At 41.0% G+C, this 22,176-nt stretch overlaps 1 protein-coding gene and 1 long non-coding RNA gene across 2 annotated transcripts in view; both read left to right on the forward strand.

The window, feature by feature from the left end:
• Nucleotides 1-10,849: 10,849 nt before the first annotated feature.
• On the forward strand, nt 10,850-17,038 carry LOC130252304 (uncharacterized). The gene is made up of 3 exons (XR_008840330.1): nt 10,850-11,537; nt 14,229-14,336; nt 15,544-17,038. It is a non-coding gene; the product is annotated as an uncharacterized LOC130252304 (long non-coding RNA).
• A 535-nt stretch (nt 17,039-17,573) lies between these two features.
• The window catches only part of LRBA (LPS responsive beige-like anchor protein), a 357,700-nt gene continuing 353,097 nt past the window's right edge, over nt 17,574-22,176 (forward strand). The window contains 2 exon segments of the mRNA XM_056489737.1: nt 17,574-17,812; nt 18,140-18,602. Of these exon segments, the coding sequence (XP_056345712.1) occupies nt 18,384-18,602 (219 nt within the window). The 5' untranslated portion in view covers nt 17,574-17,812; nt 18,140-18,383.

Below are 22,176 nucleotides of genomic sequence, written 5' to 3' on the forward strand. Positions count from 1 at the left end.
CAATCTCCTCTCAGGTAGTTTTAGAGAGCACTAAGGGTTCCCCTGAGACTCTTCCAGACTAAACACCCTTATCTCCCTTATCAGAATTCTGCTCCAGACCCTTCCCAAGCACCGTTTCCTTTCTCTGGGTTCGCTCCAGCACCTCAATGTCATTCTTGTAGTGAGGCATCCAGGATTTGGGGTGCAGCCTCAGCAGTGCTGAGTACAGAGGGATGATCACTACCCTGGTTCTGCTGGCCACACTTGCTGATAGAGGCCAAGCTGCCACTGGCCTTCTTGGCCATCTGGGTATTCACAGTTCTCCAGGTGTGCCATCAGCAGTGCTGAGTAAAGGGCTTCATTAGGCATTGGTTAAAAAAAGCTGGCTTCACCAGAGGCTGTAAGCAGCAGAGGTGTTCCTATCCACTGTCCCACCAGACTGGCAGGAGACTGAATCAAAGGTAAGCTATGAAATGTGGCTTTTATATCCATCATGTCAGGCAAAATTATATCATATGGTCAGAACTGGTTATGAAATATATATCTACACTAGAATTGGATTTAAAAGATATGTGTGAAGATAATAACTAAGATCTAAAGAAGCTCTCACTTTAAATGCGAAGGTCTATTTAATTTCTATTTCTAGCTGAAAGGCTTTCTGGGAAAAAGAGCTGTTTGTTCTTGTGAAGGGTTTAACCTCCACCTAGGAATACACATTATTTCGTACTTCAGAAGCCAGGATGTTTTATGTAGCTCCCTGTAAATTTTTGGAAACATAGAGGAAACAAAGTCTGCCTTCCCCTCTAGCTTTGTCCATTTCCATTTAACTGCATAACTGTTTTGAGATCTTGTCTATACCCAAAATTACTGCAGTTTCCTCAACATGAAGAGGTTCTGTAGTGCCCTTTGCTAATAATCATGATGTAAGATAAGGACAGTGGAAGTGCCAGAAAATTTCCTGTTCTCAGCTTCCCTAAATCAAATAAAATCAGTCCCAAGGATCTTTATACAGGTTTAAGAAAGGAGAAGTCACTTCCCTTATCACACATTGCAGACAAAGAGAAGGGCACCTTTAAAGCCAGGGAGAACTAAGAGTGCAGAGCTCAATCAACACTTCAGGATATGACTGTTTGTTCTTTATTTTAAAAAGGGGAATGAAAGTCTTGTTCAGTCTTGTCCTTTCAGGTTTCCAGTCTGAACAAAATGGATTTCTATTAATTCTCTTTAAATGATCAAGTTTTGAATAGCACTTTCTTATTGCTACATGTGTCAAAGATATTTTTAAATGTTCCTAAGAAATGTAACCTCATGGTATGTTTTTTTAAACCATCAGTGAAAACTTTCAGTTCCTACCAAAAGGCTCTTTTCTAGAAACCAGTTTTTTAATATACATCAACCATACAAGCTATTATCAAGTGATCAACAGAAACTGGTCTTTATTAAAAATTTATTTTTAAATCTACTAGAATAAAAACAAGAATAAAAACTAGAATAAATCTGACAATAGTGTTGGGCCTTTCTTTGGAAATCTATGCAGTCCATTTATTTAAGCATGTTTAACTTCTGGATAGGAATTATTTTAAGAATTCAAGCAAGACTACTAATTAATTTTAATAAAAAGAAAACACAAGAGTCTGCCCTAGCTTTTGTTGCTTTCTTTAACTGTGATTCTTCTTTTATCTAATATTTATGAATATAATATGCAAAAAAAAAAATCACTATTCTTGTATAACTAATTTATGTACTCCATGTTTGAGGGAGGAATCATCCTCACTTTATTTAGCATCTGAATCAAGAAAATTATTATTTCCAGATGTAAAAAAGTATCTTCCCTTTTATTTTAGTTGTCATAAAGCACACTTAATACACATTATCCCCAAATTTCTCTTTGCTTTTACCTTACAAGCAAAGTAAAACACAAGCTCTTTGTTTTAAATCCTTCTCTCCCCTTCTCAGATAACTCCTACAACTGTTTTTGCACTTCTAGTTTAGCAAACCTTACAGGCAGGGTATAACTACAGAAATAACTTGCATAGCAAAAAAGCCAAGCCAGCTCTGTACCTTGGCACAGCCAGATCCTGATGGCCCACTTCCATGGCAAATTCACTTCAGTTAACTTTATATGAAAATACTCTAATTTAGGAAAAAAATACTTAGTTCTGATACATGTAACACTTTATTTTTGCCTACAACAAGCAGGTATTAAGGAATAGATTAGTCAAACCTGAATTTCATTGGGTGTAACATCAGTCAACAGCTCAGGTGTAATTTAGGCAGAAAAAAATCAAGGTCCAAGGACTTTGTCATGCAGGATTCATTTTTGGTGAGGATATGCTTTTCTATAGCACTTCTACAGCCTATTCAATGCTCTGGTTTTGATTTTGCTTCAAGTTTACATTATTTAACTCACCCAAAGTATTTACAGCATTGTGGAAGTCCAGATGCAGGCAGCCTTATGCCTCATTGGCAACATTTTCTTTAGAGCCCTGGCTCACATGAGAACCTCCCTGCTGTCCCATTTTCTTGCATGGATATATAATTCTTCCTTTATGGGTCCTCGTTAATTAAAAATACTTGGAATAGTTTGGATCCCACTATAGCAAAACATCATGGCATAACACATAAATTATGAAGAAATAAACTACTGCTAGCATGGATCACTTCCCAGCATTTGTAATAACAGGGAGAACAGTGAATTTCCAGCCCCTCTCACCTCTGGTATTACTCCCTTCCCTGGGAGTGGCCACTCCTGCCCTTTCCTCCAGAATCTCCATCCATTTCCTCCTGTTGCTGCTTTGGAGGGCACAGGTAGAGCCAGAATCTGAAGAGTTCTCTGGTTAAAAGAGCAGAAAGCTGTTTAGACAAAATAATGGTCTCTTAGTGGAAGCACAATTAAATGTGGCCTCTGTAGGGAATAGAGGCCAGATGTTATATGCTCCCTCTGAATTTTCTACTTCTGCAAATTAAACTGGGTGGGGGGGACAGATAATGCCTGTGCTCCATAATCCTCTGCTCTTTTAGGTCATGCTTAAGTTGATTGTTCAGATTTACCTGTTTTAGGCCATTTTTGTATATTCTCTATTCTCTCTTCTTTTTCCTGTGTTTTTTTTTTTTTTTTGTTTTTTTTTTTGTTTTTTTTTTTTTTTTTTTTTGTTTTTTGTTTTTTGTTTTTTGTTTTTTTTTTTTTTTATCCTAAGCAAAGTATTGATTATCAAAATTTGTATTTATCTTTGTGCTTCTTAATTCCCTGGATTTTTTTCTCTGATGTTTGGTAGAAAAATCTGGAATTTATCCATAAAATTCCTAGTGAGTTTTCCTGTAACTAGGATATCATGCATCTTTTTATACAAGCTTGTTTTAGCTCATTATTATGCTATTCTGAAAGCTCTGATTTTTCTATAAGGTATTATTTTGCAAAAGACCCCTAGTGAGGCAGCTGAACATTTTCTTTCTCAGTTATTTCCCACCAAATTTGCCCATGTTGCAGCTTAAAGTCTCCCCCCCTCTCCTGCCAACTCAGCTAGAGTCAATCATGCAATTTAGTCTGATGATAATTTATTCTACTTAATCATGCATGAGATGTAAAAATCCCAGAGGAGGAGTTTGAGCAGCTGGAAATTAGGAAGGGGAAAAAATCCCAAACCAAACATTCCCACCTTTTTTTCCTTGCAAGCTCAGCATATCCTATGCTGAAATTACTGAGACACCGTGGTGCCCTGCTTTTTTCACAGTCCCGTGGTGCTGGAATCACACTTTAAATCATTCTCCAAAAGCATGACTTAGTTAACACTTCATTATGCAAGAAGATTTCCACTATGCTGTAGTTGGCAAAAAAATCTGACTTTCCTCATGCATTTTATCCAGCACCCACTTCAAATTAAGAAAATGAGACTTTAAAAGTTTTTGTCTAAGAGGCATATGCCTGAATATCTATTTACCTAATCATCACTTTTACTGGGTCCATATGTTAGAAATATGAAAGATCAGATACCACAGCTAAATTAAGATATTTCTGTGAGTTTTTTCCCCTTTCAAGGAATAAGTATTTCACTGTACAGCATTATTTGAAGAGTAGCATGTTTCATCTCAAGGATCAGGAATGGCTTGCGGCATAATTTTACTATGTGGCTCATTAAATTAATTTAGTAAGTGAAGAACATGATTATTTGCTCACATAAGTGTTTTTAAATTGCACTTTTCAGACTACCAGCTGTCTGAAGTGTCACAGGAACTGCTGCATATGTGGTCCCAGGGCCAAATTATCCCTTTTACAGCTTATATTAAGATGATGGGAGCCTCCAAAATGTTTGAGGGAAGCAAGGGGTATAGGAAATCTGGCAGCCATGATTTTAGTGGAAAATTCTTTTCCAAAAGGCAGCAAATAGACTCATCACTAGTATCCAGTCCCCAACAATGTCCACACTTCTGTAATGCTGGAATTCAAGCCTTTAAAAACACGGGGATACTTAGACTTATTTTTACAGTTGACTTCTAAACCCTTTGTTTAGTTTTCGCTTCTTTATTTAAGCAAGATTCTAATTTGCTATATTTATTAAATTTAAACAGTGAGATTGCATTCTAATATCTGATAACACCTATTTTAATTCTGTATCCTTTTATGATACAAGTTTAAGTCGAGAAAGAGATTCTTCTGAAATGGATAAAAAACCTTGCTATGCTACTAGAAGTGGACATTTTCATCAAAATCAGTCCAGTACCAGATCATGTAAACCTTTATTTCTGCACTTAGGCCTTCTTTATTGGATCTTTTTCAGCTAAATACAATGATCTAACTAAAGAGACCTCAGCATATTTCAGTATGTATGAGCTTATGCAGAAAGGCTTCTCAGCCCTGGGTTTATGTCTGTAATGTGGGATATCCTGACAAAGAAACCGCAGAAATATTTTAAAGGAAGTACCATCAAGAAGTCATCTAGTTCACTTCCCTACTACAAATATTTTTAGATCCATTCATTTATATAAAATGTATAAAAAGTGGAGAGATTGTTGTAGAAAATTCCTGCTACTCTTGTATTCTTTATTTCTCATTATGCTAACAACACATGGATTTTTTTCTTCTGATGTGACTGGCTCTCAGAAAACATTTTTAAATATATATTTTTTTGTAATTATCGATATTCAAAATGAAGCAATTTTTAACAAGAATTTGAAGTACCTCTCATTACAAAATATCACATTATACATTTCTAAACTGCCTGTGCACATAGAAAGAAAGAAACAATAAAAAAGTAGACTTCAGTCTGTATTTTTTAGAAAAAAACAATTCTACCCTACATTAAATCAGGATATTAATTGATTTCATCTTTAAATCCTCATAACAATGCAGATCCTGGCTTGAAAACTGACATCCCCTTCAAGAAAGAAATGGATATACTGATACATACATTTCACACAAATTGAAAAGAAAGACTGCCAGAAATGAAACAGTAAGGATTAAGTTTGTCATATGAAATAAACCTAAATTAGAATGGCAAATAGCCTTTCTGTGGAGTAAAAACTCAGATGGACAGTGCCCTGAAGAAAGTGGTCTAGGCTGGCCTGTTCAACTCTGATTTCTGTAAAGAACAGAATAATTAAGTAATTTAGGTTGGAAAGTTCAGTCAGGTTGCTTAGGGTTTTATGCATCCAAGTTTTTTTAAATTTCCATGGTTGTGGATTCCACACCCTGTCTGGCAACATGCAGCAGCAACACCCAACTCCATCCCTGCAGAGCCACAAAACTTCTGTTTCTACTGCTCAGCCCATCCCCACATCCAGCCCCACACACTTCCTTTTCACATTTGAACTGAGTTAGGAGTTTCCTGTTCAACCAGTCTGGCTGCCTGCTGTGTACACCCATTTTCTTGCAGTTCTGGGTGGATGGTCCCTGTGCTTTCAGGATGCTGGCATCTAAAGACTGACCAGTCTCTGTGGCCCTTTGCCCTTCAGAGCACCCTGCCAGGAATCACACAGCGATTTGGGTTGGGAGGGCCCTTAAGGATCATCTCATTCCAACCTGCCTGCCATGGGCAGGGACACCTCCCACTAAACCAAATTTCTCAAAGCCCCATCCAGCCTGGCTTTGAATACCTCCAGGGATGGGGCATCCACAACTTCTCATGACATCCTGGCTGCCAGAACAAGAGTAAGTTCTGTTTTCAGTCTGCCACTGCTGCTTCTACTCTCTGCTTCCGATACTATCTCCCTTCACTTCTGAGATAAAAAATATTAAGGGAAGAGCCAGTAAATCACAAATCACTCAAAACCACACAATTTTTACCTTTTTTGAAATAGCTGCTGCATGATATCACATCCTATTCTTTTCAGACCATAGAGGTGGCATAAGCTTACTCCTTGTTTTTCCAAGTGTCAGCTTCCTTCACAGAGAGAAAAAGGTGATGAAATAGCTGCAACGCTATGTCTGTGATTGTAACACCGGTGCTTATGACCTGGGAAAGAGGAAGAAGTGGCCAGTCAGGTTCTCCATTCTTCTGTCTCTATGCTTGAGACAAGGTTATAGATATTTAATCTATGTCTGAATATTTTTAGGCTGCCTTTGAATTTCTAATACTCTGAGATATGTCTAGAGATATGCTGGCCATTCCTTGAGTTATAACACTCCCCTGCCAGCTTCATCTGCTGAATTTCAGGGAGAGTAGAGCAGATCTGCTTCCATCTGGAAATGGAGCACCCCAAAAGTTATCATCTGCTTTCTGTCCTATGATATGCCACAACATAATTCCAACTGCTTGCTCTCTTTTAACCCTCTCTCTCTCTACATTGAATATAGAGCTGGTTTTCCTTCTCACCTCACTGTAGGTTTGTGTGTTGTTCATTTCTCAGGTTACCTCTAGAGAGGAAAGTTTCTAGAGGGAAGATTTCAATTTTTGAAAAGTTTTCATTCTCAGACTCAAACTCTTCTAAAAATAAGGATGCTTTCCATCATCTTTGAAGGTTTTTTTAGAAAGTTCTTCATATGCACAAATCTACACATCTCAGGATTGAGGATGTGTATTTTATTTTAAACAAAAGAAGTAGGCAGTTTAAAAAGTAGTCCAAGTGCTGAAATTTGCAGTGAAAAAACCGGCATTTTGTCAAATACAACCTATTTGGGACTTCCCTAAGTGACCATCTAAAATGCACTTGGTATTTGAGCTATCTCCATAAACTCTGACCGTGTGCTAGAGAAACCTTCCTGTTGTGGTTCCCAGGCACAGCACAGTTATTTGGATTTATTCTGTTCTTCTGAGGGTCAGTTTGCAATAGTTCCCCCAAGAGCTGGGGCACCCAAGGGCACTGAAGCAATCCTGGTGCAGATAACTTCACCACATTGCACAGGACTGGTGCAGCTCAACTGCCTCCAACTGCTGCACGACAGCTGAGCTCTGCTTCCTGTGATAAAAGCAAAATGCCAGGGAGGAAAGGCCAGAGACAGACTTCTGAAATTTCTGTGAGGAGAATGGTTTCACAGAATATTCCCACAAGGATCATGGAATCCAGCTCTTAAGTGAATGTCCCATACAGGGATCAAACCCACGACCTTGGCATTATTAGCTCCAGGCTCTGACCAACTGAGCTCATCTCAGGGTTTTCATTTCTAAACTTGATCACAGTAATATTCTTCCTTACATTGTGGGTTTTCTATAAGGGTCTCCCTGTTTGCTGAAGGAATAACCAGGCTTGAGAGGGAATGGCTGAAGGTGGTATAGCAACATGTCAACCCCCTTTTTTCCACATTATAAATTCAGCTGCCTCGGAGGAAACCACCTCATGACTTGGAGTACTTTTGGGTAAACATTGTTAATAACAAATTCTAATTGGTCATTATTGCTTGAACAGAAAATATCAGATTTCATTTTCACCAAGAGGAAATGAAAATGTCATGTACTGTAACATGACAAGCATGGAATTTACAGTAGTGATATGTACTTGTAATTACCTTTATATGTGTAAATGCACACAAAGCAGAACACCAGGGAGGCCATTTTACAACAGATTTAATCAAGAGAACATCTATGTCTCCTCATAAACTTACCTGACCAACTTTGAAAAAAGAATGGAGTTGATTAGACAGGTTAATGGGGTGATGTCTTTATAAATGACAGATGGCCATGTTAGAACAGAAAGTTGTTCACTCTCCATTTTTTATTTTATGAGACTATTTTACTTTTTTTTTTTGTTCTACTTATGAAAGAATTGCTCATACATTTTTGATTAGCAGTGTTTTGCTGGAAAAAAAACTATTTCCAATGAAACTGAACTTTTAACTAGATGGATGTTGTCATTACGCTTAAGTGGCAGTAATCAAAACTAAATACAAAATGAATTTTTTTGGAATTCCAGGTCTTTATAAACATCCTGACCTCCCCCCATTGGCCTGCAAATGGAGAAAAGTGCTTACAGATTTGCAAGCTCATACGAACATAACAAAGAAATGGAAACTTGTAGAAGAAAGCTGGCTTTTAATGTATAAGGAACCCATTAGTGGTGAATTTGGCAGAGTAATTAAAAATTGCATGATTTAAAAAAAAAAAGGAGTTAATTAAGAAAAACTTTAAAAATTATTATAATGCAGAATTAGCTATACTTTAAAAGAAGTAATAATATCTACCGGGGCACTCAGAATGATTGAAGTGTGGATAATGTAGATTGTTCATCTTCCCTCAGACTTACAAGGTGTCTGGAAGTGAATCACACAATCACAATTGTGCTAACAGAAGAAAGATTCACCAGGTTCTTCACACAGGTCTCTGCCCTTATGTTCTGGGACCCCTGGGCAGGCCTGAAGGGGAGCACCTGAAGTTGCTATTGAAAGGCACTGAGGCAGCAGCAGTTCTTTGCTCTTTCCTGAACAGCACTTGGCAGTGGTCTGTGTGCCACCACTGGTATGTGCCATGATTTGGGAAGCTCTGTCTAAAGGTTCTCAGTGCCTACTTGACTGTCAGATAATCATAATCGTGCAATTATTTCTGCTGCATTCTCCCATCTCTCTTCTTTTCCCATATGAAAAGAAGTCCATTCCTAAATAGACCAAAAATTAAGAAAACATGATGTGCAGTACTAACCTTCCACTATTTTCCTCGTCCGATGGCATTTTTCACTGACCTGAAGCTTACAGTTTCTTCATATGATGCAGATCATTAATTAAAACAATCCTATTGGATATCTCTCTAGCCTTCTGTGCATGAATGTGAGAAAAATCAAAGTCTCCCAGGAATGTTTTCTCTTGAAATTCTCAGTGAATTTAGGATTTATGAGAACTACTAGAACAAGTTTTAAAAAACACTCTGAATCTCTGGGGCCTTTTCACATTTCTCAGGATTGTAGTACCAGAGCCAGAGTGAAACAATACTTAAGTATCTTTGTGGAGCTCTGCAGTAGATAGCAGTAATGGAAGGTAATTCTAGACAGGATAATGTGGTTGCATCATAGTCTGGATCAGAATTCTTGCAATGTTTTCAAGTGCTAGGATAGTCCTGGGGTTTTTTTTATGAAAGTGTAATAACATATCACAAGTTTAATTTCATTTATCTGGCCATATGTAGATCAATAGTTTCCACAATGGCATCTCAATAACAGAAATGGATCAGTTATCCCTTAGGCAGGTGAGTAAGTGGCTGGCAGCTGCAGAGATAACTATGGTCTTGCTTTTACCAATAACATTTGGGGTGATCACTTGACATCATATTTAAGTCATCACACAACTCCATCAATTCACCTCTTATCAACATAAAGAAAATGAATTTCACACAGAGTATTCATTGAGGTATCAGCTGAGACTGGCTTCATGTCTCTTGTTAGTGCTTCCACAGAAGAATTGCTGTAATATTGGCAGCACCTCTTATTAATGTATTACCATCTGGTCAAGTGTTACCAAACCAAGATGGACATGATACCATGGACATTGCTTAGATCTACCTTTGATCAGTTAATTCCTTGATCCTATCTCCTAATTTCACTTTAATTCTATGCCCTAACATAGGGTCCCTGTTGCCAGATTTCAGGTTTTCTTCAGACCTCCTATTTCCCCTGAGTTAACTAGATGTTCACAGCATTTTGAGATGGAAGTACTTTTTTTTGTTTTCAGTTGGTGCTAACTGGAGTAATCGGATCAGTGGCGAATTGCTGTTTCATAAATCTAGTGGGGATAGGATATAGGGGATAATACAGAAGAGATTATGTAAAAGATTTGTATTTTCAGGAAATACTGGCTTCCAATGTGCCTGGTGCTTAACAATAACATACTGTCTACAGCACCTGTCTGCTTTGCAAAATAGTCAGTTTGAGTGCCTTGATATGCAAAATATCACAGCTAATCCAGTCAGACAATCCTTGATCACTTTGTGACTCCTCAGGTAGATAAATATAAGAATGTTCCTTGGTGCATGACTTCTAATAACCTAATGAAAGACACTGCAGGTTGGTAAAACAGCAATACTCTAAATATTTTATTCCTGTTTCCATTCTGTTCCTAAAGCAGGAACAGATTCATTATTGCTCTATATGGACTGTCTCCCTGGGCATTTCCTTGCCATTTATTCCTGTTTCTCTAAAACAGGCTCTTAGTCCCCATTCCTTTCACTTTCTGCTGTTCCATCCTCTCTTTAATACACTCCATTGTTTTGATATTGTCCTTCTCCTTCCTTCTAAAACATGAAGATCACCTTCTCTTCCTTGACCTGCACATCCTTCTATACAAAGCCCTATTAAATTTCTTCCCTCCCACAGAGCCTCCTCCCTCTGAATCCTAGAAAAGCATCAATTCAGGGGGAGCTATATTGAAAAGAAAATGAGGTGACAAAAAAATGTGTGACAGAAAAATATAAATAATTAGTAGCTACTATAGAAAGCTTTCAGGTGAGCCAAAATTAATACAGCATCCAAAATGTACATAAGTTAAGACAACCAAACAGCATGAATTTTCAGACACACCCTCCCCTTATTTTTTTTTTTCCTTTTTGTGCAGCCACCAGTTGCTATGCGGTCTCTGGGAAACAATGACTTTGCCAAAATCCTCAGGCTTGTCTGTTCTCTTCTGTTTTTGCTTCAGTGTTGTGATCCAGAGAAGTACTAAAAGCCACAGGGAGATTATACGGCTCCTGTGTCCAATACAGGAGCATCTCTAACCTTTGTAGTTAAAACTGTACAGCAGAACTGAAAGACTGAAGCATCACAGTATCTACCAACTGTGAGCTATTTTTATAATAATGATAGTAGTAATTCAAGTTTTTGTTACTCATTCCTTGCTGTGATGTAGCATGGGCCCATAACTGCATTTACTTCACAGATCTTAATCCAGCCTCCGTGAGAAGCAATTTGCTGGGGATTTCAAAACATCCTCTGAGATCATACTAGAGTTTTATGCAGAAAACCTCTCATAATCCCTCTCAAAACTCTAATATGGAGCTATTTCTGGATCTTACGCTTCTTTTGGACCAGGCTTGGCTGGAGAGTTTGAACAGTACATGAAAAACAACTGCAGTGCAAGCTGAATGTGATGAGGGAAAGGTTGGGAGCAGCTGCTTACGGAATCCTTTGGGTGCAGCACAGCAAGGCAGGTGAGTACAGGTGCAAAACACCTCCCTCCAGCACACTCTGCAAGTGCACAGATATTTGACCTCATGAATTTAAACTTGGCTTTCAGTGAACAAGGCTCAAGTGAAGAAACATGATTTGTAGTGTCTTCTGTTTGCTCATGTCAGACACCTTTGTTTTGCCTAAAACCAATGTAGGGTTTACTACCAAGCAGAAAACAAAGCAAACATGTCTTTCAGTGCTGCCAGAAGCTGGATTCTTAAGAAGACTACGACAACAACAATCATATCTTTTAGTACAATTGTGGGAGTGGAAAAAAAAAGGTTAACAAAATAAGGGTGCAGAATCAAAAGGAAAAGCAAAGACTGATCATTAAGAGTAGTGCACAATGACTTGTTTCATAAATTTATTCAGAATTTGCTGTAGTAAAAGTTCCTGAGATATTTCCTGATATAGCCTGCATAATGTAAGGAATGATGTTTTGAAGATTCCTAGGTTAAGAGAACCAAAGAAATGAGGTAAGGCAGCTTCTTTAGCTCAGTGCCTGCATAAATTCCCTAGAGAATGGAAATGCATTTTCCAATGCCACCTAGCTGAGTCTCATTAGACATTCATTTATTAATTCAGTGCTTTTAAGAACATGATAGCAGCAATCTACCAACCACGAATACAGGATGCAGAAAAATGAAGAGTTATACTGATTACACTTGTAAAGAAAAATGAGAAAAAAATTTTCCATATGCATTTTTAAAAGTACACTATAAAAACCTAAAACTCTACATTATAAAAAATGCACCAAAGTTTATCTAAAAAATGAAATAATGCTATCTAACACATACTGTGAAAACCTTCACACCTAATCAAAAAGAAAGCGAGCTTCCTCTTTAGGCAAGGCTGATCTTTGTTTTGGGATGATATTGCTCTCTTGAAGTACTATGCTCTCTGAAGAAACTGAGAGGACCTCTCATAGTTAAGATGAACAGTATTTAAAAGCAGCTTTTTAATTTGGATTTTAATATCCAGTCAAGGATTTTCAAAGAAGCTCTATATCACAGAATCATTTAGGTTGGAAAAATCACTCTTAAATCATGGAGTTCAACCATTAACCCAGTACTGCCAATCCCATCCCTAAACCATGTCCCCAAGTGCTACATTCACACATCTTTTAAATACCTCCAGGGATGGTGACTCCACCACTTCCCTGGGCAGTCTATTCCAATGCTTGATAGCCCTTTGATCCTTATATCCCATCTAAACCTCCCTGGCACAACCTAGAGCCATTTCTTCTCATCCATTGCTCAAGATTAAGAAGCATTCGGTCATAAAAAGTTATGAAATGGTCTATTAATTCTCTTCCCTCATTTTGCTTAAAGGCAGAGGATTTAGTTGCTAAAATGTACTTAGTTTAAAACTTTTTCTGACATTGCTAGGTGCTATGGAGGTGTTCCCTCAGACCCTGACAAAACTGAACATCAATTTAGTTGCACTGTGAAAGCAGAAGAAAGTTATGAGCTATTGTGAACCCTTGCTTTCTTATCCTATATGAACTAAATGGGAGATTTTACTTAAAAGATGTGATCCCTGAGTGCTGCTCAGATTTATCTGCAGCAATTTCAAGGATAATGACTCCAGCTGCCAAAAATTACTTACAACAGATGCAATGGAGCTGGCAGTGGGTCTGTTCCTCAGCTGCTGCACTTCGCTCCCCCACCAGCTATTAATGCACATTGAAAAGACCCCCAGGGCTTCTCTCTCCCAGCTGCCTCAGGCTCTCCTCCTACACCAGATGCTTGAATCCCTTCACCATCTCTGGGGCCTGCTCCAGGACCTGCTCCAATGTGCCCATGTGCCCTTTGTACTGAGGAACCCAGAACTGGACACAGCAATCCCAAATGGGTCTGACCAGTGATGAATAGGGGGATCAGAAGGTTTGAAAGCTTCTAAACCAGCACCCACAGTAATAGTTTAAAGATTATTTAAAGTAATTTTTTTCTTAAAATGGGGCTTAGAGACTTTACTAATACTTTCCCTAAGGTCTTGTGGAGTTCATTCCCTAGATGGGGTTTAAGTTCATTTTTAATCCATGCTTTCTGATTTTTCTTTTGGGATGTAAGGTTTACAGAAAACTTCGGTAATTTTTTAATCTTTTAGTGTAACACTTCCAGTTTTCTTGTGGGAGGCAGAACCAGCACTGGGCTTGCAATCACACCTGGAAAGCTCAGGACGACAGGGTTTACTTCCAACTCTCAACTGTCTTGTAAATAACTTTTAGTTAATCTAATCTAGTCTGTTTCTCCAGATCTTTGGTGATAGGTTTTTGGTTTGGTCACTTGAACATGAACTCACACTTGAACATGAACTCATCCCAAATTGAGATCAACAGGGCAGCTGAAGAATTTAACACTGATTTTACCTGGTTGAAAAATCAAATTTACACAATTGTCTATGGAATTCTAAACTGGAAATCTGCTGAACTTTATTGGTCTTGACTAATGCACATACCCCATTGCCTTTAACAATCAAGGCCAGTCAGGGAGTATTTATTTATCTGTAAGGAAATACAGGAAGATCTGACAGGATTCAATGTGACAATGCTGCTTTCCCTGGCAAGCTGGATTTGCTGGCTATTGGAGTATGCAGTTTAGATGAGAACATCTGAAATCTATTAAGCTGGATTTTTGTAATTTATTGTATTTTATTTATTTTCTTTCTAGTGAGATGTTAAAATGAAGAAGAAAGCAGAAAAATATTAAAAACAAACCTTACATTCTCTTTGGACAGCAGGAGAGGCCACAAACAGAACACATACTCCAAGTCACTAGGTATGTGAAAAATTCCAAACATTATCTCATTTCTGCTTTTGCCTGATGGGGAATAGCCTGATGGAAACCTTAAAGGCCAACCATGAATAGAGGGAATACTTAAAAGCAGGCAGATAAAACTGACATGTTTGTGTACTTAGCCAGCTTAAAGGCTCAAATAAAAATTATATCTTCCCTACAAGAGGGAAGGTAATACTTTAGCAAACTACAGGTGACTCAGAAAGACAGGGAAGCTCAAGCAGTAGATGTAAGGAATCCAAAACATGCATGGGAAATGCTGGCAGCAGCAAATACTAAGATTAAAATTTCAAGATTACACAGCGTGTGTGTAGCCACACAAGATCACTGTTGCTTCACAGAAACTGATTGTGTCAACATTACAGCTCTAAACATTTCTCATTCTGAGGAAGAAACTGCAGATGTTTGCTGCTCGAATTAGAGCAGCAAACCATCCCTCCCTAATAATGTATATGTATGTATGTATGTAACCAAGGAAAATGAGAAGAGAAAGGAAAAAAGGAGCTCAGTCTTTTCTTAGGACTTGGAAATTCAAACAGGAGAGCAGCTATGAAATGTTCTAGTCTTGACATGCACTCTATAGATAAAAGTAACAATGTGAGAAAATTACGTAGGAAGGGAATGGAACAGGCATTATAATGGAATATGTCTTGTCTTGAGTGCCTCGTAATTTTTGCCCCAAAACCATGGGAAATTTGATACCTACACATTCTAAGTATGGCATTCTCAAATCAGGTCACAAGCAAGTTAAAATTTTATGATGCTGATAATTATATAATAGTAATAATACCATTAGTATCATAATTAATATTAAACAATTATAATCATATATGCTTATAAGAAACATTGCAGATCACTTCAGAAAAGAATTTTCCAGAAAAACTGTGGTTTGAGTTTGCTTCTACATTTTTTTTGTCTGTGTAAACACAGGGAGGGGTACATCCAAATGATTCTGTCCCAAACACGGTGCAGTATCAAGCGTAAGGAGAAATTTCTATTTCCCATATTCATGCCACATTGTCCTCCTTGGAAATTCTTTAATGCCAGATTTCAAACCATAAATTTTTTTCAGTTTAAAGATTAGTTTGCTGTCCCTCCATAGAATTACATAAATGACAGCTTTTTGTACCACAGAGGATATAAAGTGTTAAAATGTACGTGTGCTTATATTTGTTCTGTCTGTCCGCAGGTCACGTTCACATTCCTGAGATGATCCTTACTTTGGAAAGCTTTGATGCTGCAATGTTGGCTGTATTACTTTGTTAATAAACCTCAAACACCTGTCTGTGTGTTAAACAGCTGCTACAAGACCCAATAGTGTTTAGGAGTGTGTTTAACCTTTATTAGCCCAGGCAGTCTCCATAAAAATGTACAGTTGAAGACTCCTTGAAAGAAGAGCTCGGAGGAGCAGACTCTCCACTTCTTTATTAACAGATACTCTGATTAATATCAAATAAATTAATGTACAAGGTCAAGTAAAAGAGATAGGATAGGATTGATGCCTATTTGTAGCTCATGCCACCCTGGGAGAGAGCACAAAAAGGGCAGCAGTTCGTGTGGTTTATCCCTTTTTTAGTTTTAAGCGGGGGTTTCGGGGTGCCGGGTTTTGGCAGTGCCGCCCCTTCGGGGAGACTTTTTGGGGCTGGGGAGGGGCTGTGACACCGGCTCTGAGAAACAGGAACAACCGGTGCCGCCTTCACGGGCTTTTCACCTGAAGGAGCACAGCGAGTTTTCCTTTCCTCATCCTCCTCCCTTTTTTCCTCGGCTCGTCACGTCGGGGTGGCGTCTCTCATGACCCACATTCGCGCCCCTTGAGCTCTCCAGGGAGGCAGCAGGAGGAGGAAGAATGACAGCACACCCGCCCATGCTGGGGTTTTAGGGGGTGGAAGAGACTCACCCGCCTCCCCGGGATGCTTCTGGCGGCGGCAGGAGCTGGAGCTGGAGCATCCACACATCCTCTTCTCCCGCACAGCCGCGGTTTTCCTCCGGGCAGGGTCCGCGAACGCGGAGCGCCCGCCTGGGGGCCCGCTGTTAGCACTGGGTGTCTTCAATTCTTAAAGAAAAAACTAAAACGAAACAAAAATCCCCTTCTCCAAAAGGAAAACTGCTTCAGGAAGGTCAGATTTAAGTTAACAGCTACAGAACTCAGCCCTAAGGAGGGCACGTCTGGAGGGCTGTGTCCGGTTCTGGGCTCCTCAGGACAAGACAGACAAAGAGCTTCTGGAGAGGGTGCAAAAGAGGGACACACCACTTGGGGTCTGGAGCATCTCCCTTACAGAGAGACTGTGGGAGCCGGGCCTGTTCAGTCTGGAGAAGACTGAAGGGAATCTCATTAATGCACATAAATATCACAAAGATGGATAGACACCCAGAGGATGGTGCCAGACTCTTTTTCAGAGGTGCCCAGCTACAGGAACAGAAGTAATGGTCATAAGCTAAAACACAAGAAGTTCCACCTCAGCATGAGGAAGAACTTCATAGTGAGAGTGAGAGAGCACTGGAACAAGGTGCCCAGGGAGGACTCTCCCTCTCTGGATACATTCCAGACCCATCTGGACGTGTCACCTTAGCAGGGGGAATGGATCAGATGATTTCCAGAGGCCCTTTCCCTACCAATTCTGTGAACGTTGCAACAGTCTGGGACAAGTTATTGCGCACAGCCTCAAGTCCAGGCGGGCGCTGCACCCCCACAGGTGAGCAGCGTCCCGGGGGTAAGGGCTATGAGGGGGATGAGGGCGATGAGGGGACAGGCAGCCTATGAGGGGGATGAGGGCGATGAGGGGACAGGCGGGCTATGAGGGGGATGAAGGCTATGAGGGGACAGGCGGGCTATGAGGGGACAGGCGGGCGATGAGGGGGATGAGGGCGATGAGGGGACAGGCGGGCGATGAGGGGGATGAAGGCTATGAGGGGACAGGCGGGCTATGAGGGGGATGAAGGCGATGAGGGGACAGGCGGGCGATGAGGGGGATGAGGGCTATGAGGGGACAGGCGGGCTATGAGGGGGATGAAGGCGATGAGGGCTATGAGGGGGATGAAGGCTATGAGGGGACAGGCGGGCGATGAGGGGGATGAAGGCTATGAGGGGACAGGCGGGCGATGAGGGGGATGAGGGCGCGGCTCCCGCTCACCTGGCTCACCTGCGCTCACCTGGGCGTGCGCAGCCCGCGCGCCCGCCCCGCGCCGCGGCCCCGCCCGCGCCCGGCCCGCGCAGGCGCTCCGGGGGCTCCGCGCTGTCATGGCGGCAGCGGGCGGCAGCGCCGGCAGGAAGGAGATGGGGCTGGCCGGCAGCGCGCTGTGAGGCGGCGGCAGCGGCGGCTGGAACTTGCGGCGCCTTTGGGCGGGCGGAGCGGCGGCGGGCGCAGCGCGGCCCTGCCCATCCCGCAGCCGGGCAGCGCAGCCGCCCCCCGGCCCCGGAGCCGCGCGTCGGGCAGCCCGCGCCCCCTCGGCAGCCCGCGGTGAGTGCGAACTTGGCGGGGCGCTGCACCTGCCCGCGGCCGAGCCTCAGCGCAGCCGGGCCCGCGGCGGGCAGCAGCCGGGCGGGAAGGAGGAGCGCTTTCCCTCTGGGTTTAAAAAAAAAAAAAAAAAAATAAAAAAAAAAGAGAAAGAAAGCAGATTAAAGCGGTGAGGTGGGTCCGGGAGCACTTCCGCGGGGAGAGGCGTGAGCGCTCCCGCCGGGCGCGGGGCAGGGGCCGGGACGTGCGGGCTGTGGGCAGCGCATGAGGAGCGCGGGCTGAAACACTAAACACACCTCGGGCTGAAACACACCTCGGGCTGTCCTTCAGGCTGCCGATACCTGCCCGAGGGCAGCGCGGTGACAGACGCCTCCTGCCGAGCGGAGCCGCGGTTCCCAGGGCGCGTCCTCCCGGCCGCCCGCACCCTCCCCCGCCGGACGCCGCTTTCCCCGGGAGCCGCAGCCCAAGGGAGGGAAGCCGAGGGCCGCCCGCACCTTCCCGGCTCCCCGCGTCTTCCCGGGGCGGCGAGCGTGCGGAGCTGGCGCTGGAAGCCGGAGGCTGCGGTGAACTGGCCATGGCGAGTGAAGGCAAGCAAGTTGTTCAGCCAACAGGTGATGATGGAGGAGGAGGAGCGGGAAGAGAAGGAAACGCTGCTGAAGGGGGAAGTGTGCTGCAGCCTTTGAATCCGGGAGTCCCCATCCGAGGCATCAAGATGAAATTCGCTGTGCTGACGGGACTGGTGGAAGTTGGTGAAGTGTCCAACAGAGACATAGTTGACACTGTGTTTAACCTGGTAAGTTGATTGTCTGAATGAGAGGAAAGAGCTGTGCACAAGAATCCAAAGGGTTTTTTAATGCTATTTTTCTGTTAATAATTTTTTACATGTTTACACTTTCACAGTGCTGGATTTTGACGATGTTCTTTTTACTTACCACAAAAGCTGAAAAAAAAAGCATGTGAGCATCTCTATATATACACACACATACTTGAAACAACTGTAAGCATCCTCCTCCTTTGTTTACCTCAGAGAAATTGTTGCTTTATTTAGAACTGAGAAGTGTATTGTTATGTTTAAACATTTAACAGGTGTACTCAATAAGAAAGTTAAATGTTAATTTAGTAACTCAAACTGTCGTCAACACACACACACTGTTTCAAATCAAAACAGTTTTTTTTAAGATGTTTACATCCCTTCTTGCTTCCTGTTGACTTTGGAAGTAGGTAGAACTTTCATGTTTTGTGTGCAGGGGTGAGGGTGTCAGAGGGCAGTTCATTCAAACATGTTTTACATAGTCTGCTTTTTGCAAGAGTAGAATATGGTTTCAGTGTCCTTTTTAAGTTAATGAATTAGGGACTCAGTTGCTATTTTTTGATTGCTGTGTGACTGTATCTAATGTTTCATATCAGGTCTCACTAAATATTGAGGAGACAACTTTTCCTTGTTGAAACTACAATTGTAATATGTACCATTGAACTTTTTGGGCCTTTTGCTTTAAATTGCATAATTTAATGCAATTAGACTAGTTAATAATGTTTCCTTGATGCAGGAAATCAAACATTAGGAGAAAAACTCTCAAGTTTACAAGGACACTCTGCTATTACCAGAGGTCTTGAAACATCTCTAAAAACAATTATCGTCCCTCCTCCTTCCTTTGAGTGAGCAGCTCTGACTCTAAAACAATGTAGTTTCTGACAAACCAGGAAGTGAGAGCACTTATTAATATAAGGCTCACTAACAAGGAAAGTGGAGGCAGAAGGCATACTGGTTTTTTATGCTGTTTGCATTTCAGTTTTTTTGTTATTAGTATTCTTTGCTACATGCAAGTTTTAATGGTCACTAAGTATTTGTGTGCAGTGTATGTTTCTTGTTATTCAGTGTTATCTTCTTGGGTTATGATAAATATTTACTTATTTTTGTATTAACAGTGCAGTGCCCTAAATTGTTTGGATGGAAGTCTCAATACAGGGGAATGGCAGTAGTGACAAAAATGAAGTGCAGATCAGAGGTTTCATGGATGCTTCAAGTATGAGGAAGTGATTTAAGTTACTTGGAGTCCACTTGACAATGTCCTGGACTAAACCCAGCACTCACATAAATGGACATGAGGTTCAAAAGGAAATTCTGGTGAATAATTTAGAATTTAGGGCACTTGTGTGAGTGGAAATCGTTCAGGAGTGTGTTAGATTTTAGTTTGTTTCTAGTGTGGTCTTTTGAGTGGCGTGCTGGAGGTGTATTTTATGGCAGCAGTGGAAAGAGGTTCAGAAGAATAATTAAAAATGTAAAGCTCCTTGATTCCTGTGATTCTTGTTCTGCTCCATTTTGGACAAGAGAGGAGCAAAAACTTCAGTGTGATTTAGAGTACCCTTGATTTTTAGATTGAAAAGGTCTGGAGAATTTGACCTGTGGGCTGCATTTTCCTGGATCTTCATTTCCCAGATAGACAGGGGAGAGTTTTGGGCATTGGAAATTTTTGAAACTGTGTTCTCATTTTTTTCTGCAAGGGAAACAGCATCCCTGACCTCTCTGAGAAGATTCCTCAACCATTTCAGCAAACTTGCCTAAGCGTGGGAGGCTAAAGGTCATGCTCCTGCCCCACATTATTTTATCAGCTGATGGGAGTCATGACACAACCAACAGTTTGGTATTAAGGATGCTTTGCCTGCATATGTGAGAACAAATCCAAATTTTGGAGCCATAGCAAAAACAGTAGACCCCTTGATTTCTCTGAGTTCCAGGAAAACATCAGCTAGCTGGCAAATCAGATATTTTGGAAGATGATGTTTCAAGGTTGAGTGGTTTTGTTAAAACTGAAATGCATGAAGAAAATCAAACCAGCCAACAAACTCATAGTTTTTGCTACAGAAAGCCATTATTTTCTAGATTTTTGTTCTAATAAAAACAAAAGCTGACTTTTTAATGTAGCTTTTTGGATATGAGGGATATGAAATCTTCCTTCAGAGCAATGCTTATTTGTCTGTCACAGAGTTCTACCTCAGTTCACTTGTTACCTGTGACCATTTTGTCAATTAATACCTCTGAAATCACGCTGACCAGAATTTAAGGCGTGTCAAGTACTGGTTAGCAGTGATGTACTTGGTTTTCTCTGTGTGGGTGTACAGGAAATCTGTAACTTTTATCTGAAAAGGTGACTCTTAGCTCTGGCTTTTCTGGTAGTTTGTTTCCCAATGGCTTTGGGAGCGTGTTTCCTCAGGTGTGTGCAGGTTGAGCTTGGGATGTGACAATCACACCCTGATCTGCTGTTGCCTGATGGGGTTAAGCCCCATGTATCCCCTCCTGTTTGGTTTCATTCTGTGCAGTGACCCACAGCTGCAGTCACCAGGGGTGGGAGCAGAGATCTGCTAGCCTGCTTCTCATTATTTGGAAAGAGGGCAGCTGCACTATCTGGGGTTTGTTTGATCACTAAGTTGAGGCATCTTTAGACCAGAGTGCAAGGAGGGCTGGGCAAATCTGGATGGAAAGGTGGCTTAGCAGCATTTTATTCTTTATGGCATAACCACCCTCAAATGTGAAGAGATTATTTTTTAAACAGGGTTGTTTTGTGCCCTAATTTTAATTTCTTGAGAAAACGTGTTGCTCTTAGTTATGCCCTTCCAGCTTGCTGTAGCATATGGAGGTTATCAAGAGAAGACCAAAGTTCTGTCTTGATGTTTCTCATCTTTAAGTATTTAAGAGATGGTCACATTCTGTATGTGAAAGACTCAGGAGGTCAAAAATCTAAAGTGCACAGTAATTGATATGCTGCTTACTAGAGAAATTTAAGCCTCTGTAGTTCTGATTACTCGAGCAAAATAAGTTGTTCACTTCAGCAGTGTTGGATCTTGGAGAGCCACCTCTGACATTTTTTCTGTCCAGCAGTGTAACAAAGTGCTTAGTGAGCTCAGTTCTAGCATCAAAACCCTTCTAGTCTTGTTTTGTTGTCTTTGGAAATTCTACTAGAAATATGCAAGTTTTGGTCAGTTTTGTTTTGGTCTATTTTCTCAATGAACTCAGTTTCCCAGCCCATGTTGTATATGTCTTTGTATATTTCAGCACCTCTTAAAAGTGAAGAGGGAGCTAGGAACTTTCAGGAAACTGATTATTCTGTGGAAAACTTTGAAAGCATGTTCTTGCTTAAGTATTAGTTTGTTCTGTTAGTTTTTTTAGACAGACTAAGCTGAACTATGGATATATATTCCTCATGCATTATGAATTTTATTTTTAATTGATTTCAGGCAGCAATAACTCCTTGAATTTCCTTTGCATACAAATCAGGTGAATTCCTGTTCATTACCTCATATTTGTCCCCCTTAGTTTATTAAAATAAAAAAACCCCTCCTGGTTGGAGAAAATGATAGAATGGAAAAAT

This window comes from Oenanthe melanoleuca, chromosome 4 (assembly GCF_029582105.1).
Source record: "Oenanthe melanoleuca isolate GR-GAL-2019-014 chromosome 4, OMel1.0, whole genome shotgun sequence".
Taxonomy (NCBI): Eukaryota; Metazoa; Chordata; class Aves; order Passeriformes; family Muscicapidae; genus Oenanthe; species Oenanthe melanoleuca.